The sequence below is a fragment of the Amphibalanus amphitrite genome, unplaced genomic scaffold (genome assembly GCF_019059575.1).
Source record: "Amphibalanus amphitrite isolate SeventyFive unplaced genomic scaffold, NRLGWU_Aamphi_draft 000023F_arrow, whole genome shotgun sequence".
Lineage (NCBI taxonomy): Eukaryota > Metazoa > Arthropoda > Thecostraca > Balanomorpha > Balanidae > Amphibalanus > Amphibalanus amphitrite.
In genome coordinates this window covers 472854-493246 of record NW_024881519.1, presented here as the reverse complement: position 1 = coordinate 493246, position 20393 = coordinate 472854, and the positions used below count along the sequence as shown (strand labels likewise).

The 20393-nt window shown below is 48.5% G+C and overlaps 1 protein-coding gene across 1 annotated transcript in view; it reads right to left on the bottom strand.

Annotated features, from left to right (window-relative positions):
• LOC122392460 (eukaryotic translation initiation factor 4E transporter-like) overlaps window positions 1-19978 on the bottom strand; it is a 309584-nt gene extending 289606 nt beyond the window's left edge. Inside the window, exons 1-2 of the mRNA XM_043387322.1 lie at window positions 19769-19978; window positions 1016-1154 (exon numbers count right to left, since the gene is read on the bottom strand). Coding sequence (XP_043243257.1) covers window positions 1016-1154; window positions 19769-19832 — 203 coding nt within the window. The 5' untranslated portion in view covers window positions 19833-19978. The remainder of the gene's footprint in view (window positions 1-1015; window positions 1155-19768) is intronic.
• Between the last annotated feature and the right edge of the window lie 415 nt (window positions 19979-20393).

Here is a 20393-nt window from a genome sequence, read left to right as displayed (position 1 = left end):
TCCCGGCTACACAACATCAAATCAGCATCAACCATGAAGAGACAGACTGGCTGGTAACCCAATCCCGACGCCGGTCAACTGACACATGCATTGTATGGTATCGTTGGGTCTCGTTGACACCGTGAGCTACCAGCTTTTTTGTAGCACCCTCGCATTAGTTACTGTCAGACTGTTGGGTAGCTGTGCACAGTGCAGGCAGCAAGTGCGTAACGTGTGACTAGGGACGGAGCAAGCGGCGGCCGGGAAGCAAGTGCGTAACGTGTGCCTAATGACTAAGGACGTATTGTTAAGTTTTATTTGAACTCTAGAACAAACTGAACCTTTTCATCGATTGGAGCTGCGGGGGGGGGTAATTCGCCCAAAATACCCACCCTGGATCCACCAGCGAGGTTTTGTGTTTTGGGCCGGACCCCCCCCCCCCATCCCAAAACCGTGGCGGAGCCCCTGCACGTGGGGTGTAGTATAACGGAATGGCTGCTACCAGTTTACGCGGTCAAATGTGTAAAAATACGCAACACTTCTTCAAAACTGCGATGGCCCATACCTCCAGGGGGCCCATACCTCCCGGGTCTCCCCTACGTATTTGAGGAGCGGAAACGTGTTAGCTTGATACGATACGCATTTGGAACGGATTGCTCATGTAACCCAGCCATTCTTCTTCAGCAAAACACACCAAAACTCGCAGCCCAAGCAGTGACGAAACGCGAAAGTTTACTGAAGATCAACTTTTGGAATGCCAAGCAAGTTGGCTCGCATCCTGAAAACATGCAGACTCGCATGCTACATGGTGATGTGGGTCACTCAACATAGAGTGTATTCTTTACTTTTGAAGAAACCCTAAAACCTAAAACCTCGCAACCCACATGCGAGGTCCAGTGTGGGGCGGCCTTTAGGCGATTCCGAATCCAACGCTGCATTCGTCGATGTCGCTGTCGCTAACTTCACGGACATCATCAGTGCAGTGGTCAATCAGCAGTGGCGGGGTTACAAGTCAGGCAACAAAGACACCACTTACCTTGCGACCTTCCGATCTTCTGTAAAACATTTCGGTTTCTTGCAAGACAGTGGAACAGTTGATAACTCCAAGAGCCTGTGTTTGGTGTAATGAATCAGCTTCGAAGAACCAGGTTCCGCTTTCGCTGGCTTTGTTGTAGCTGAAATGATGGCCGAAAACTGTCATCCAAAATAAAACAGAGAAATGTGACTCAACACGTTTAAAACTTCGATCAGCCTTATAGAAGAAATAAACCACTCCAAGAAGCCAGGTGGTTGTGATGATGTCTATAGACATCATCAAGCTACATTGTAGCTGGAAGCCATAGATGTCTTCCAGCTTGATAATTTTATGCCTTGCGAGTAGATGACCGTTGTGAGTAAGCCTCGGTTTATCAACAATAACTCGAAAAATTTTCTGAAGGTCAACAAGGTTTATTAAGTGTGTTTTCGGGGAGTGACCCCATGATAAGCAGCATAAGTTAACCCGCGCCCCGTAGGGCTATCGGCGGACCCTACCACCCGTAGGGGGAGGGGCGTTTCGCCCCCCCCCCCTAAGATCTCGGAATTTACCGGCCGATTTTCAAAATTCAAACGGCGTTCGATAGCACCACCGGGGAACTACCTTATGACCAAATTTAATTGACCTAGATCAAACCAATGACGTCACAGGTCATGTCAAAGGTCGGATTTTCACCGTTCACAGGCATTTCAAGAAATATGTTGTGAAATCGAGTAAATGGTAATTTATTGAAAACCATCGATGGTACATTGTTCGTCAAACACATACTTTGCTATCTGAGGTCACTGATACCAGGTCAGGTCACAGCGAGGTCAGGTCAACGGGGGGTCACAATTATAAAGTGTCGTGTGATGCATGTTTTATGGTCCATTTTACATGACAAATGCGATTATGTGGGTTAGGCAGCCTTTGGGGCCAGCCTAGATCACGTTTTGGTGAAGGTCAGGTCAAGTTCAGGTCAAATTAGGTCAAATTTCAAAGTCGATATTGTTGCATAAAATGGGTATCGATTCGATGCAGCTCGTCACGGGGAGGTGGTCTTTCTTTTGCCCTACAAGGTCTAGAATTAACAAAAACCGAGTTTAAAAATTTGACGTCATCATTTTTGAACAGTTTTTATTTCGCTATACCTTGGCCAAAAAACGAGGTATCGATCTGAAATTTGGTATGTAGATAGAAGACGGTAGATACTATCACATGTATTGCGGTTTTTTCGAAACTCATAAAAACTTTTTGGATTTGTTGGCTAATATATCAATTTTTTTGGGGGGGAGTCAAAACTAAAAAAAATCAAAAATCCGAGATAGCAGTTTTATAGCCCTGTCAATTCCACACCTTTTCAGTCTTGATCATGTTTCTGTATCTTCAAAGCTGCAGGCCTGACAGGTCTTGTCGCGAAGGTCTTTTTTCGGTCGAAAATGACAGAACATGACGTCATTCTGACGTCATTTGTGGCCAACCTATCATAGCCTCTGGAAAAAAATTTTGGTCACAATGTGTAAAATTTATGCCCGGAGGGGTCCTGAACGTTTGGTGGCGATATCTCCAGCCGTTTAGGAGATATCGACGGAAAAGGACAGGGGTGCGGGTTAAGATAGGGCAAGATCAAAGCATTATTACGGAGCGAGCGAAGCGAGCGGAGTCTTTCCTATTAAGCCGAACTTTTGAAGGAGCTCGGCCGCCGTATTGTGAAGACCACAGGAGACCGACGGGACTTTGAACGCCTCATGCAGCGCGTGTCTGTGGCGGTGGTGCGCGGCAACGCCACAGCCGTTCGACTTGCGAGCGTCAATGTAAGGCCGAGTCACAGAGCCAACATTGAGCCAAAATCACTTCCATGGCCACCCACAAACTCAACTGGCACCGAAGCAAAGCTCCCACCGGAGCTACCAACCACCACGTCTCCTACGACCAGACCAGCAGAACAGGAGATACTGGATCCATTGAACATGGGACTTCCCAACAATGGTACAAGCATGTGCCAGCACGTGGGCAAGAGCGTCAGCCTGGCTGACATTAAGCGGCAGCTGAAGTCGAACCGGCGGATCGGCGCCTGCGACAAGGAGGTGCCGACCCCGTGCACGGCACCCGCGGATGGGGAGGAGCAGTCGGTGCCGTCGGGCGCGCAGCTGCCGCACGGCGTCTGGCTGTGCATGCAGTGCGGCCACCAGGGTTGCGCGAGGCACGCCACGCAGCACTTTAACACGCCGCGCTCCGACTCGCACACGCTGGCCGTCAACGCCGCCGCCGACTGGGGCGTCTGGTGTTTCACATGTAACGAGAAAGTGTCACTGAAGAGTAATAAGAAACTTCACGAAGCTGTGCAGTTTGTCAAGAAAAGGCAGGGAACTCTACGTCCCGGGGCCACGCCATCCAAGGAGGACACTCCGCCTCCCAAGTCTTCCAAGGGCGCCTCCGCTAAGGAGAAGCAGGCTCAAGCGGACTGTGATAACGAGTCACTTCCGAAGGTCAAGGGTCTGATCAACCTGGGCAACTCGTGTTACCTGAACTCGGTGCTGCAGTGTCTGAGCCAGTGCCACTACCTGACGCACTACCTAGACATCAGCAGCCGCTCCGGGCGAAAGGTCACAGTCAGCGCTAACGGGGAGACAATGGAGCTGGTGCTGCCGGAGGGCGGGCCCATCACCGCCTCGCTGTGCGACTTTCTCAAGTGACACACCCGGGTAATGTGTCACGTCAGGGCAGAGCCGTGTTCTATGCCGGGTCTGGATTCGGGTCTTAACCCGCGCGGGGCTGGGGTCTCCAGCCGAACGCGCGGGGCTGGGGGGTAAATTTTATCCCCCCCCCCCTGTTATCTCCCGAACTAATGGTCCGATTTGGAAAATTAAAACGCCAATCGAAAGATCTCATCACGAACAACTAAAAACATGTACTTAATTCAAAGTTTGAGGTCAAGGTCAAGGTCAGGTCAACGGCACAAATTGCAAGTTTCTACAGTATCGGCCTTGCACCGTAGTTGCCGAAGAATGGAGTCATGTACTGAGACTGATTGCCCAAAACGTGTTCTTAGGCTACCAAGACAATATTACTTGCATACAATATCATTCAGAGGTCAAGGTCAGGTCATCAAAAACAAAATATAGAAAAGGGCATGTGCGACACGTTTTATGGGTCATTTTATTCATAGAATTCAATAGGCACACTCAATAGGTGATATGGACCACAACTGGATAAATTTCAGGTCGAGGTCAGGTCAAGTGAGGTCAAATTTTGAAGTTGGTTGTTAATGCCTAAAAAGGTGTCTATCTGATGCAGTTTTTCACGGCGAATCGAATAGTGCTATTTTTGTTTCCGTACGAGGTCTAGAACTTCAAAAAAAAAATCATTTTTTTCAAAAAAATTGTTTGTCGTGACGTCCTAAGCTTTTGAATAACTCCCACATTTTTGAAACGATTCTTCTAAAAATTGGTATGTAGGTGCACATGGACCACTTCTCTGACATATATTCCGTTTTTTTCGATACGCGCAAAAGTTTTGATTTTATAATCATTTTCCCAAAAAAAGACAGTTTTTTAAGAAAAAAATTGGGCCAAAATCAACAATTTTCAAAAAACCGAGATAGCCATTTCATAGACAAAGTAGAATCACGTATAACCTTTTTTGTTACGTCTTGATTCCCTTAAAAATGAAGATGTTAGCGGGGTTTGAAATTTTGCCGTTTTTGAGGCGAAAATGGCGAACATGACGTCACTAAAACGTCATTTTCTCAACAAAAAAAAAATCCGAAGGAATTCGCTTAAATTTTCAGGGAACGTGTCAAATTGATGTAAGAAAAGGTACTGAAAGTTTGGCAGCGCCGCCGTTCTTGAGCTATTGAAAAAAATTGCGAGGGGGGTAAAATTTACCCCCCAGCCCCGCGCGGGTTAATCGGCATCGGTAGGCACGGCCGCCCGGGCCGGGCTGCCGGCGCCGCTTCTGCTCGAATGGTTATATAAACGGCGCTTGATTTATATGAGTTGGTACTCCGGCTATTGTCTCTACTCATGTTTCACTTCGTCACACTGTCAGGGTGGCCACTCTGTCATTCCCGGACATGCTATGCTTTCTTTCGACCTGTTAATCTAAGTTAAACGGAACCTGGCGCCGATTCTGTTGCTTCAGCATTTGACATCAACGTATCTGCATAATGACATTGGTGACGCCCATGCTCGTCAAACCCACCCCCAAACTTGGACCGATGACTTACGAGTTACGGGTCTCCACATTCTGTCCTTGTGCATTACCAGCTCCTGCTGCACGTAAATCATGAATTTTCGATTCTCGCAAAGTTGCCGTTTCGCCGTTAGATTTAAAATGCGTGGCAGCATATTGGGGGTGCCAGCCACCGTCCAAAAGTAACGTTAATTGTCAACAGCAATGCAAAGAAGTCTGTTATTGCTCAGAATTTGCTTTTTGAAGAATTAACAGGTGATACCGTACGTTAACCCGGCAGGCGGTGGGCCTCCCAGCCACCTTCCGCGCGGTGGGGGGGGGGGCATTTTTTGCCCCCCTCCCCGTATCTCCGAAACTACTGGACGGATCCGGAAAACTCAAACGGCGTTCGATAGCCCTGTCAAATCTGTCGAAGGAAACCAAATTTCATTGACCTCGGGGTCACTGATGACGTCACAGGTCAGGTCAAAGATAAAATGTTTGACCGTTCACGGGGCTTCTAGGGAAAGCGCTAACAACGAGTAAAACGCATTTTGTCGAAAATCAGCGATAGGGCGTCAGTTGTCTAGTACATATGTTGCTATTAGAGGTCACTGGTCATACCAGGTCAGGTCACAGGTCAGGTCACCAGAGGTCACCAAGGGTCACCACATGAACCCAACTTTACTAAGGTTGTGCGATGCATGTTTTATGGCCAGTTTTTCATTTCCAACTCAATGGTGTTGGTTATAAGACCATCAGGTACGGTTTAGGCCACTTTCTGGTGGAGGTCAGGTCAAGGTCAGGTAAAAAAAGGTCAAATTTCAAAGTTGATATTTTTGCATAAAATGGGTATTGATTCGATGCAGCTCGTCATGGGGAGTCTAATGGTGGTCTTTGTTTTGCGCTACGAGGTCTAGAATTGCTAAAAATTAAGTTTGAAAATTTGACGTCATCAATTTTGAACAGTTTTTTCGCTATAACTTGGCCAAAAAAAGAGGTATCGTTCTCAAATTTGGTATGTAGATAGAAGGCGGCAGGGACTATCACATATATTTCGGGTTTTTCGAAATTCAAAAAACTTTTTGGATTTTTCGGCTATTATATTCAAAAAATCTATTTTTTGATTTTTTGGGGGTCAAAATCCAAAAATTTCAAAATTCGAGATAGCAGTTTTGTAGCCCTCCAAATTCTACACCTTTTAATGTCTGAAACATTTTTCTGTATCTCTAAAGCTGTAGGCCTGACAGCTCTTCTCGCGAAACCTTTTTTTGGGTCGAAAATGGCAGAAATGACGTCACTCTGACGTCATTAGCGGCCAACCTATCATAGCCTTTGGAAAAAAAATTGGTCACCATGTGCGCTAGCTACTTCCGGGAGGATACTGAAAGTTTGGTGACGATCGCCGCAGCGGTTCTCGAGATATATCGAAAAAACTAAAGGGGGGGGCAAAAAAAATGCCCCCCCCCCACCGCCTGGAGGGTTAAGAAGGCAAATGTATTCTTGAAACGGATTGTTTCGAGGCAACTACCCAGAATCATTCAGTCTTTTCTCAGCTCTGTTTGACTTATTTTCTGTACCGTCGACACAGACCACCGCGGCAGACGCACCGATGCTGCACTGAAACTTTCCGCCCCGAAAACATGGGATAGCGAACCCCGATCGTGTGCAATAAGACCGCGCACTTATGACTTCCCAACGCCCAGCCGGCCGCCCGGCAGATGTCGTGGCGCGCGGTGCCGATAAGGCGCTGCCGCCGTCGCGTGGCGTCGAATTCTCGCCCTTATTGACACCGGCCGGTCGGCGGGCGTAACATAGTCCTCTTTAAGCCGTTTGAGCAGCACCTAGCAGTAATACTTTTCGGAAAAAAGGGCATCATTGAACTCAGAAAAGAATACCGCACACATGAGCCATGAGCCTGTATACTTTTCCAAAATTCGGTTTTCTGAACAACCCTAAGGGTTAGTCTTCCAGGGGACTTTACTCTTGGTTTTGCTGCGATTATGTGTGGGAATATACTGGCATATCAGAGGCTGTCAGACTTGTAGAAGTTTGTTGTAAGCCTCCTCTGCGCTCAGGTGCATTAGTTCAATATCCCAATCCACCTCGTTGAGGACATTATTTATAAGATTGTATTGTCCTTTGTGCCAGACTATATGACGAGGTGTGTGTGATAATGTGGAAACTCTTTTGTCGAATGTGTACTGACAGTGGATGCTGCAGTGGTCACAGCCAGGTGGTGGGGACCTCACCTCTACTTCATTTATCCTGTCTGATTCTGTTGTCAAGATCAAGTCCAATATATTCCCCGATCTCGGAAATGTTGCTTCATGAATCCACTGGGTGAGTCCCAACATATCAAACAAGTCCAAAAGGCAAAAACTTCGAGTCTGATGAAGAGATAGCCTTTGTACATATGGTCAGGTGACCAAGTGATGGTTGGTAGGTTAAAATCTTCAATGAGAATTACTTCCTTGCCAGTACATGTTTGACGCAGGAATGTCAATATCATGTCATTCTGTTCAAGTGAGTTTGAGGGTGGTCTGTAAACTGCAACCACATGCAAATCCAGGGCAGACAGATGAAATGTGGTAACATTGGAGAAAGATGCATCAACATCTTCAACTTGAAGTCTTTCAGAGACATATGCACACACGCCATGTAAGCTGGAGCCTCCACTATCGTTTCGCAGAAGTGTATAACCAGGTTTCTTAGTACAGCATCTCCAATGTCTGGAGTCAGGTGAGTTTCTGATATGAGCAATACATCAGTGGTGTCGTGCATGTTCAGGATATGCTGAAGAATATTTAATTTTGTGCACAGGCCATTAACATTACAATGTGCAAAGTTTAAAACTTGAGTGTGGCTAGTTTGTCCATGCCATATCAGTTTTCCGAGTTCCTGAGTGGACTGAAGCTTCGAGGGGGGTCTGGCTGGGTGGGAGCCGTTTGACAGGCTGGAGCTTCAGTGGCCGTGATCCCTTGGTCCCTTGGTGGACGGGGAGGGGGGCCTGTTTCGAGCTGTTTCGGAACAGTTTCTTCTGCACTTGAATGCTCACCAGGTGTCTCTGATGGCTCAGTATCTGGTTGGTGTTGAGCGTTGGGCATGTTTGACACTGTTGTTGTACCACCAACTGTTGGATGTTGGGCTTCGTGGGGCGCTGTCTGGTGCCATTCACTCTGTCGCGGCCGAGTTGCCAACCTTTGTTGAAGCTCTCGGCGCTGGGTATAGGTCAAGTCCTTTCGGATGAATACATGTGAGTGAGAGGTGTACTTGAGCTCTCGTGCATGTTCAAGTAACAAGTTTCTATGTCTGATGTTGTGGACATTTCCACGGAAAAGATCTGCATCATTCTTGATTTGGCATGCCTCAGAAAGCACAATTTTCTCACCTATCAACAGCTTCGAGATTTCGCCAAACTTAGCAGCAGCCTCAGCTGTTGTCTTGACCCCGAGGCCCCTGATGACCAAAGAGTTTTGACGTTTCTTGCGTTCTTCAAGTTCTCGGAGCTCTTCGCGAACGACTCGGCGGTAGTCTTCTGTGGATTGCTGAACCATGTGAGGTACATCCTGAGTAGGATGGCTACTGTGTGTTTGTGAAGAGTGGGGTTTCAAGTGAGATCCCCGTAGTTTTTCTGCATATGTTGCAGGATTGGGTGCTTTCTTCTCGAACGGGGGCAGAGCTACATGATCTGCAGCTGTGCCTGCTGTCAGGTCAGGTGATTTTTCATTGTCAGTTCAAGGTTGTCTACCTTCTTGATTGGTGCAGATAGAAGATCATTGTTTGCTGGTTGGGCTTGGCCCTGACAATGCTCTGTTTGAATAGCTGTTTCACTCATGCAAGACCTGGGTTTGAGTTTGCCTAGATCTGGGAGCTTTCGGCATGAGTCACAGATAAATGACAGCACAGTATATCTTTTCAGTGCATTGTAGGCACCTTTGGCAATGTCTTGACAAAATGCGTGGAACCAGTTTCCACACAGATCACATTGGACCCATTGCTGTGAGTCCTTGACTTCCAGGTGGCATGTCGAGTTGCCTGGTCCGCCTGGACAGATTGAGGGGTTGAGACTGTTCCCATCATTGGCCCTTATGACAGTAGGAGAAACACTTGTGCCGACATCAAGGGGTAACAGGCCAATCGTGCTAGCCACCGTACTCACATGATCCGGGGGCGGATTTTGGTTGGTCGGAGTTTTACCACTTGGGTGGGGCCTTGGCGGTGTTCTGTTCAGAAGCATGGTGTGAGTAATGTAGGTGTTACAGGGAGTTTGAGAAATCCGTGAGTTTGCAAACTCCCTAGGGAGTTTGCAAACTCTCTGACCCATCAGTGAGTTTGCAAACTCACTAGGGAGTTTACAAAATCACTAGGGAGTTTGCAAACTCACTGACCGGTCAGGGACTTTGAGAAATTCCAGAGCGATTGGGCCAAATAAAATAAAGTGTGTAAGATGAGGGTGGCATACGTGCCGTCCGTGATGCTAAAACAAAGGCGGCTAGTGGTACGGCCTATATAACCGTCGCACGCTGACAAAAAGCTTACAGGTCCTTAATCGTTTTACCGGGAAAAAATGCTACTCGCAGCTATGTAAAGGGGAGGTTCGGAGCAACTTCCGTTCCCTCCGTTCCGTCGTTTTCATCCTCAGGATACTGACATCCTTCTCGTCCACGCCGAAACCCCCACTTCGGGCTGGACAGGCACCTTTATCTCATGCGGGCTGCTCACTTCTCTGCTCGCCTTCGCTGCTCCCGAGGGAGAGCACCCCGTAGCCGGGTGCAGAGAGTACTTGGGGGGCTGGTCGGCCTGTCTATTCGGACGGGCTCAGCCCCGGCGACTCTCTTATAGGGTGTCTGCCCAGAGCAATGTCTCCCCCTAATTCCTATCATTCTTCCGACTCTGAAATGGTCTTGCCAGACCGAAGGGGCCTAACCCAACAAAACAAAAACAAACAAGCAGCGTGCTCCAGTCGCAGCTGGCTGCCAGCAGCGCCGGCTCTCGATGACACGTCTATGGCGGAGTGGGGATGGACGTAATTGGTGCGTGTGCCTGTACTTTAGCATAAGTGACCAACTGAGCTGTTTCTACTTCGATATATTGAGCCTGACTCCTGAATAGCCACACTTGAGTGGAACGGATAATTGGGCATGACTAATTAAGCGGCGGTACATGCTTGGATAGATCAGTGAACAGTTTGAAATCAAAAGAAGGTATTTATGGTGTGCATATGATCTATAAGCTTTTTGTCAGTGTTGGTGCAGCGTATCCGGCGCCGATACTTCGGCTGACTGATCCTCGGAAGTGGAAGAACCAGCGGTTTACAACGAACGAGTTTGTTTGTGTATTGTGGAACCAGCCGGCTCAGCTTTGGCTCAGCTGACCGTGTTATTCCGCAAAATGTCTTTGTTTGCTTAGTTAGTTTAGTTATGTGTTATTTTGAAAGATTTTGTCAACGGGTAAATTAAATAATTATAGTGGACAGGGCAGAACCTCGGTGAGTAATTTCATATACTTGCCTATCTACTACTGTTACGTTCCATATCCTCGGCGTTACGTTCCATATCCTCAGTAATTGTCAGTATTTGTGTCAGAATTTGTTAATGTTTACTTTTGTGTTTTGCTTTGTTTCAGAAACCACTTTTACACTCTCACTCGATCATGTTCAGTTAAAATATATCGTCAAGTTCATTTCAAATAAATCACAAGTGATGAGTCGGTGCGTTTAGAGATCTGACCGTCTAAGAATTGTAAGAACAGAAAGGTAGCCGGCGACAACAGTTTCGAGGGTTCACCTACATTGAGGTATGGACAAAATGGAGACATTATACAAACTCACTGTTCATGAGCTAAAAAATGAGCTGTCAAGAAGGGGCAGAGCCTGCAAGGGTATTAAGAAAGACGTTTTAGTGAGTCGTTTGAAAGATTCCTCCAGCTGTTGAGACAAATCCCCTTCAGCCCACCAAAGGAATCGAAGCAGACTCCTGTCCTGGACAGGTACACGGACTTGATAAAACATCTTCTCCACGTCTCCCATGAGGGCAAACGGTTCTTGGCGAAATCTTAAGAGTACTCCAACTAACGAACTTGTCAAATTGGGTCCTTGCAGAAGCCTGTCGTTCAGCGACACGCCCTTATAGCTCGCAGAACAGTCATATACAACTCTAATCTTCTGCGGCTTCATGGGATGATAGACGCCATGGTGCGGCATGTACCACGTTCTTCCCAAGTGCGCACCCCTATTTTCTTTAGACACCTTCTCTGCATAATCCCTTTCAACCAGCTCATTCACGAACTTCTTGTAGTCAGTCAGATATTTCTCGCTCTGCAGCATCCGCTTCCTCAGACCCTCTGCACGACGCTCCGCTTGTTGTTTATTGCTGGGAAAGGCACCTGCATTCCGAAGTGGAAGTGGAATTTCGTAGCGTCCGTTCACGTGCCGCACTCCATTCTCCACCTCTTTCAGCCACAACTGGTCTTCCCTGGACAGACCCACCTCTACAGAGCTGTCATGATCTCTAAAGTCCTGATTGTAAAGATCGATGAAGCTACGATGCAGATCTGAATTTTCCCTAGCGGCTTAAATGCGGTTTACTTTCACTCCCTCGGCCTCCGCTTGGTAGCCTCGCCTTGGACCCTGGATGACCCATCCAAGCGCAGTACGAACAGCAAATGGTCCACCATTTTCACTACGCCTCACCTCCAGGGGCTGGAGCACTTCAGGACAGTTGCCACCAATCAACAGGCCAACCTCAGCGTCGATTCTTGTCAGCTGGATGTCCTGCAGGTAAGTCCACTGCTTCAGCTCGTCGTTCGATGCCATGTCTCCTGACTTCACGGGAATGGATTTGAGGGTGTATGTCGGAGGCAGCTGAATGCAGATATCGCCATTCATGTCCGGAATCGCAAGGCCCCTGACCACACGGCTGTTTAGCTGCTGATTATCGACGGACGCAGTAGTCATCGACAGCCTGATCTCTTTACTCTCGGCTTTCAGTTGCTTCAATAGAGACTCCGAACAGAAGGTTGCCGAACTTCCATTGTCAAAAAATGCGTAAGTCTCCACAGAACTGCTGTGATCCGAACAGAGCAGTTTTACCGGTAGTACTGCCATCATTGTGGATGTTGACTCAGCGCTAGCCCTTAAAGCGCTGTCTAGCTTTACCCTGCCGTTTGTTACCAACTGGCTGGCACTGGAGTTGTCCCGACTGATGTCCCCCTCGTGGTTGTCATTATCATTGCTTGCACCTGGCAATGACGGTGATCTGTTGTGCATCACTGTAGGATGCCGCATCTTGCAGATCGTGCATGTTCTTCTTTTTGCGCATTCCTTAACCAGGTGGCCCTTGCCCAAGCACCCATAACAAAGACCCTTCTCTCTGATGAATTTGTTCTTCTCATGAGGCGCCAAAGTTCTAAGGTCATCACACTGGTCTAGCCAATGGTCTCTGGAGCAGAACAAGCACACTCGCGAGGTCTGATGACGTCCAGAATCTGCTCCGACGACTGTCGCCGACACGGTTTGAACGTTCTTCCGTGAACCGTCAAGCTCACCGCTCTTGCTGTTGTGTTGACGTCCAAACATTGGATTGGTTTGTATTCTTACTTCCTTTTCCACGAAGTTGACGATGTCTTCAAACCTAGCCTTTCTCTTCTCTTCCTCTTGAATCCTGTCAGCCAAACGGCGCCACTGGTCTTGCAGCTGATACGGAAGTTTCCCAAGTATTCTCCGCATCGTCTTCGGGTGGTCGGTTTCCCTCCCTTCTGATGTGATTCCACCCATTGCGTTATGGCAGGACCTGAGCGTCAATGCGAATCTATCCAAGCTCTCTACGTCCCCAGGCTTCACCAGGGGCCACTCCCTTCCGCTCTCAGCTCCTCTCCGGTGGGCAGAAGAGTCATGCATGAGCATGACTCTTCTGTATGCTCCTGAGGTCATTGTGGTGTGTTTATGTGTCTGCTTGCGCTGTGCCGTCGCTGCTTTGTAAATGCTTGAGACGCATGCTTTTTGTTGCAGGTATGGTGCTTGCCTTTTTGTTGAATAAAGCCAAAGTTATGAAGCAACGCATGTGCATGATCTGAGTCTTGTAATTACTGCATGCGCTAGAAGGCCTGGCTCACTACAATTTATTCAACAAAAAGAAAAACTCAGCATGGACAAGTTCCTTCGTCCAGAGCGGTTCGACTGTAACCCCAACTCAAGCAGTGCTGCTGGGGAATGGAAGCACTGGTTCCGTACTTTCAGCACTTTTCTGGATGCTGTACAGGAACATAATCCGAACAAGCTGGACATTCTGATTAACTTTGTGGCACCTCGTGTTTATGAGTACATAGTGGACTGTGCGGACTATGAATCTGCTGTGGAAGTACTGGAGAATTTGTATGTGAAACCCAAGAATGAAGTGTATGCCCGACACATGCTGGCAAGTCGCCGCCAGCAGCCTGGGGAAACACTGGATGAATACTTGCAGGCTCTGAAACTGCTGAGCAAGGACTGCAACTACAAGTCTGTGACAGCTGAGAAGTATCGTGAAGAGTCTGTTCGAGATGCCTTCATCAGCGGCTTGACCTCACCGATCATCCGCCAGAGGCTCCTCGAGAACAAGTCACTTGATCTTCAGACTGCGTTTGACCAGGCAAGGGCTCTGGAACAGGCGCAGAGGAGCTCTGACTCGTACCTGACCCCAGTCGCCCCCCTGAGCGCAGCCACTGCGAACATGAACTCTGGGGCTGGGGTGGATGCCGGGTGTGGTGTGTCTGACGGGGTGCGACGTGAGAGACCTGATGATGTGCATGCCCCGCAGCTCTCTGCTACTGTCGAATCATGTTTTTTCTGTGGTAACAAGCGTCATCTTCGCCGTGTTTGCCCTGCTCGCTCTGCTGTGTGCGTGAAGTGTGGGAAACGAGGGCATTTCGCAAAAGTTTGTCGCACCCCCCAGAGCGTGACATCAGCCGTCTTCAGTGGCCCTGTGCTGTCTGCTGTATCTTCTGCTTCCGCTGGTGTTCTGTCAGACGCCACTGTCAATGTTTGTGTTGATGGTCATAAGGCGAGCGCACTGCTGGATACCGGCAGCTCTGAGAGTTTCATATGCCAGTCTCTTGTTAATGAACACAACTTGAATGTGCGCCCTCAGTCAAACACTGTGTCTATGGCCTCCACCGCACTTTCGACTCAAACACTCGGCTACTGCCTTGTTGACCTTACTCTCCACGGTCACATGTATCCGGCTGTAAGACTGTCAGTCCTACCAACCCTGTGCTGTGACCTCATCTTGGGACAGGATTTCATGCGGCAGCACAGCAGTGTGACAGTTCAGTTCGGGGGACAGAAACCGCCACTCAGTGTCTGCGGACTGGCGACCCTCTATGTTCCCCCGCCTTCGCTGTTTGCCAACCTCTCAACAGACTGCAAGCCGGTTGCAATCAAATCCAGGCAATATAGCGCCCCTGACAGACGGTTCATTGAAGAGGAAACCAAGAGGCTGCTCGCTGAAGGAATCATCGAACCCAGCACCTCTCCTTGGAGGGCCCAGGTAGTGGTGACTACAAACGAGAGGCATAAGAAGAGGATGGTTGTGGATTATTCTCAGACGATCAACCGCTTCACGCAGCTCGATGCGTATCCACTGCCCAAAATCTCTGAGCTGGTAAATCAAGTGGCCCAGTACAAGCTGTACAGCACAGTAGACCTCAAGTCTGCCTATCATCAGGTTCCAATCCGCCCCGAGGACAGACCGTATACGGCATTCGAGTCCTGCAAACAGCTGTACCAGTTCCGCAGGATTCCATTTGGTGTCACCAATGGGGTGGCCTGCTTTCAGCGCATCATGGATCAGTTCATCAAGGACAATGGCCTCTCAGACACGTTCGCCTATCTGGACGACATCACCATCTGTGGCAACAGCCAGGAGGAGCATGACTCTAACCTGAGTAGGTTCATGGAGGCTGCGAAGAAGCATGGCCTGACTCTGAATCTTGACAAGTGTCTGTTCTCTGCTGCTTCAGTGACCCTGCTTGGGTACTCTGTTTCGCATGGCGAAATCAAGCCGGACCCTGAGCGTCTCCGGCCTCTCCGGGAGCTTCCTCTTCCAAGCAGCGTGGGCTCACTGCGGCGCGCTCTTGGGATGTTCTCCTACTACGCCCAGTGGATCCCGAACTACTCTGCAAAGGTGGGGCCCATCGCTCGAGCCTCCACCTTCCCTCTCAACGAAGAGGCTGAACGTGCGTTCAAGCTACTGAAGGATGAGATCGAGAAGGCCACTGTGCATTCGATCGATGAAGACGCTCCGTTCGTGGTTGAAACTGATGCGTCTGATGGGGCTATTGCTGCTACCCTGAACCAGGCAGGAAGACCCGTAGCGTTCTTTTCTAGGACGCTGAACTCAAGCGAGCAAAAACACTCTGCGGTGGAAAAGGAAGCATACGCTATCGTGGAGGCCCTGCGCAAGTGGAGACACTATCTCACTGGACGCCACTTCACTCTGATAACGGATCAGAAATCAGTGTCCTTCATGTTCAACGCCAAGCACGTTGGAAAAATCAAGAACGACAAGATCCAGCGATGGAGGATGGAGCTCGCGTGCTACAGTTTTGACATTCAGTACCGTCGAGGGGTAGAAAACCTCCCAGCTGACGCCTTCTCCAGAGCGTACTGTGCGACGGTCAGCTCAGATACCCTGGTGGAGCTCCACAACTCTCTCTGCCACCCTGGCGTCACCCGGATGATACATTTTATCCGCTCTCGCAACCTGCCGTTCTCCGTGGATGATGTTAGGCGAGTCACTTCTTCGTGTCAAGCTTGCGCCGAGTGCAAACCGAGGTTTTATCGTCCGCCTCAAGCTCACCTGATCAAGGCCACCCAACCCTTTGAGCGTCTCAGTATAGATTTCAAGGGTCCTCTTCCGACATCCTCTCGCAATCGTTATCTATTTACTGTCGTCGACGAGTTCTCACGCTTCCCTTTTGCGTTTCCGTGCGCCGACATGACGACCCCCACGGTGATCTCGTGCCTGAATCAGTTATTTGCGATCTTTGGCATGCCAGCCTACATTCATTCGGACAGGGGTGCAGCCCTTATATCAGCTGAGTTGCGTCAGTTCTTCACTAGTCGCGGCATCGCTTCCAGCTGCACTACACCGTACAACCCCCGCGGTAACGGCCAGTGTGAGAGATACAACGGCGTAATATGGAAGGCAGTTACTCTCGCTTTACGATCCCATGGTCTCCCAGTACAGCGGTGGGAGATGGTCCTACAAGACGCCCTGCACTCCATTCGATCTCTGCTCTGCACATCTACCAACGTCACTCCGCATGAGCGTCTGTTTGCGTACAGCCGTCGCTCTACGAGTGGCTGCTCTGTCCCCTCGTGGCTGGCCTCAGGGGGGCCCGTGCTACTGAGGCGGCATGTTCGTCATTCGAAGTACGATCCTCTGGTAGAAGAGGTGGAGTTGCTCGAGGCGAATCCTCGGTTTGCTCATGTTCGTTTCCGGGATGGGAAGGAGTCCACTGTGTCTGTGCGTGACTTGGCTCCTCGTGGTGATGCCACTCCACTGTCTCATAGGAGTGCTGATGAGGGCGGCGCCGAAGCTCCTGGCCCTGTTGCCTCTGGTCCCGTTGAGTTTCCTCGCGAGCCACAGGCAGCAGCGAATCAGGACAGGGGTGCTCAGGAGTCTCATGGCCGGGCGTCCCCACCCCCCGAGCCGTCACAGATCGTTGAGTCGCATTCTGCGGATCAACCTCTTGATCCGCCCACTTTGCGTAGATCATCTCGTGTTCGTAGGGCTCCCGACCGTCTAGACCTCTAGGTTGGGACATCGCGCGAAATGTTACCGCCACATGTTGCGCTGGGCTTGGGTCGACTGTCGTTTTACTTGTATGCTGTTTGTTGCGTCTTCTCTGTAACACGGGGAGAATGTGGTGTGTTTATGTGTCTGCTTGCGCTGTGCCGTCGCTGCTTTGTAAATGCTTGAGACGCATGCTTTTTGTTGCAGGTATGGTGCTTGCCTTTTTGTTGAATAAAGCCAAAGTTATGAAGCAACGCATGTGCATGATCTGAGTCTTGTAATTACTGCATGCGCTAGAAGGCCTGGCTCACTACAGTCATCTCAGGCCATGAACGGTCACCAGCAGTTTTTTGGCTATAACTTTTGATAAAAATATGCTAGAGCGGTGAAACTACGTCAGATGTGTTCAGCTCGACGATACGGATCGACTGATATGCAGCATGACCCTTTCCGGTCAAGTCATGACCTTGACCTGAGGTCAAATTTTTAAAATGACATTTCAATGTCAACGTATAGTTCTTTCGACGCGTCTCGACGGGAGGAAAACGATGCTGGCAAAATAAATCTCGTCACTGTCTTGAGGCAAAAGGTAGGTATTGCAGAAAAAGTATATGGGACAGTCTCACGCCATCTGGCACTCATGCAGTCACATATGTCCACAAGTAGGGGCTGCGCGCACTATAGACATCGAATTTAACCCGGCACGCGGTGGGCCTCCCGGCCACCTTCCGCGCGGTGGAGGGGGCATTTTTTTTTTTGCCCCCCCCCCCGTGTCTCCGAAACTACTGGACGGATCCGGAAAATTCAAACGGCGTTCGATAGCCCTGTCAAATTTGTCGAAGGAAACCAAATTTCATTGACCTCGGGGTCACCGATGACGTCACAGGTCAGGTCGAAGATAGAATGTTTCACCGTTCACGGGGCTTCGATCGAAAAATCGAAAAATCGAAATAGCAGTTTTGTAGCCCTTTTGATTCCACACCTTTTATGTCTGAAACATTTTTCTGTATATCTCTAAAGCTGTAGGCCTGACAGCTCTTCCCACGAAACCTTTTTTGGGTCGAAAATGGCAGAAATGACGTCACTCTGACGTCATTAGAGGCCAACCTATCATAGCCTTTGGAAAAATGTTTGGTCACCATGTGCGCTAGCTACTCCCGGGAGGGTACTGAAAGTTTGGTGACGATCGGCGCAGTGGTTCTCGAGATATATCGAAAAAAACTAAAGGGAGGGGTACAAAAAAATGCCCCCCACCGCCTGGAAGGTTAAGGTTTGTGGAGAAAAAAAATCCAGAACGTATGTAACAGACATGTGCATGGATCCGAGTGATGGATCTATGATCTCAGTGGATCTCGAAGCAAATTACAGGTTGGGATCTATGATCCCACCGGATTCGGCGTGAAAAATACATCTTGGATCTATGATCTCATATGATCTGATGATAAATTAAGAACATGGATCTATGATCTGAGTGGATCCCACCAGGCACCACATTTGAAACCATGTTTTAAAGGGTCTCTATGCCAATAAGTGACACAAAACTATGGATTATGACGTGCGATCACATAACATCACTAAAACAGAACGCTTGTGAGTTGAAACAAGTGCTTTTTTGGGATATATGTGTTGACAAAAGATAAGTGAGGATCTATGATCTCACTGGATCTCAAGCAAAAAATGAGACACGGGTCTGATCCATACGGATCTCTCGATAAATTACAGAAGTGGATCTATGATCCCGTCGGATCCGAGATCAGGATCCGTGGGATCAGATCTCAGATCCATTTTCTCGGATCCATGCACATGTCTGGTATGTAAGCGTTTGGTCGCCTCTGACTGCAGTGACGCAGTCGCTGCTAGTATGACAATCAGTTGGTATCTCATGGTGGATCTCATGGTCTTAAATGTTCAAGTCTTTCCTGGATTCCAATTTCGGCAATAAGTCGCAGCGTGAATCCTTCATACTACGTGCGGTCTTAGATTCTAAGCGCGGCCACTCCGGTCGACCACAGGCTGTAGCCCACAGTTCACTTTGGATCAGTGAGTGAACACTGAACCTGTATAATTTTTTGCAAAGAATAAAAAATGTGCTCATCGATTAATGTATGTTTTACTGTTTCGAATTTACATGGATGTGTTTTTTTAGAATAAAATGTCAGTAGCCAGAGCTCATTTCCTATATCATGCTAAATATTCATCAAGATCAAGGTTTCTTTTTATAAAACAACACCAGGCTGCAAATTGCATTAATTGGATTTTATGACAAATCAGCGAAGCCTAGTTTTTATACTTGTATTTTGCAGCACCTCATAAATCATGCATGAACATGACGATTGACGATACATTTTAGACTGACGCCCCTGTCGCTAGCTGACAATAGCGCCCCTCTCAAGGGAAAAAGTCGTCCCTCGAGCACCATGGCCCCCTTTCGCAGATTTCTGGATACGCCACTGCTTGCAGGATCACTTCCTTGTTGACCTCATGAAGACTCGTGCACTCATGCAGCATGCATCAAGCTTCATCTTTTCCATGCATCCAATTATCCTTGATGTGGAAAAAATAAAGATGCCATATATTTATGGGTACTCCCGCCTCTCATGTAGGTTGTAGGTTTTTAGGTTGTAGGTTGTAGGCGTAGGTTAGATTAGGTCAGGTCAGGTTAGATTAGATTAGGTTTGTTTAGGTTTTGTTAGAAAGAAGCACCTCCGGGTATAGCACCTCTCCTTGGTTGGAAAACCTTCATGTGACGTCTGCTCTACTAATACCAAAATGTCTTGACCACAAAGCTTTAAAAATATGAAACAAAAAACCATAAAAAACTTACCGTGGGTTTTTGAGGAACCTTCGTTGCCATTCTTATTCACCAGCATTTCAATGTCACTAGCCATCTTCAGATCACATATGTTATACTAGAAAATATGCTTCTAATGCAACGTTAAAAGAAACCTCACAAAAGCATCCCGTACTGGAACAGTCAATACCATCCAGAGGGGCCAGCGGGTACGCTCAAGCTTGGCTCAAGCTTTTTTAGCATTACAAAAAGTGTGACAGACGTTTGTGGAGGATTGTCGAAGATCTCTTGTTCCGTGAGCAGCATATACGCGCTAGCGGAAAATCGACCAATCAGTGCTTGTCAATACTCGGCGCTAATTGGTCCGGTGCTCGTGACGAAAAAGGAGGGGACCGCAATTATTCTCAATCTAATAGGGATCCGAATAGGGTTTCGGAGGGATTTCTTCACAGGGGAGCACTGCCGCTTCAACCCTATTGGCCGTAGGGTCTAATGGTGGCGGCCATATTGCGTAGACCAGGAACCGGCTGCCGCCTGTGTTGAGGAATAGGGAATTGAGAATTCGGGACCTCGATTTACGTTTGCGGCCGCCGTATCCGTTACGTTCAAGTAACGTAGATACAGAACCCGGCATCTTACGCAGAATTGAGTGGGAACC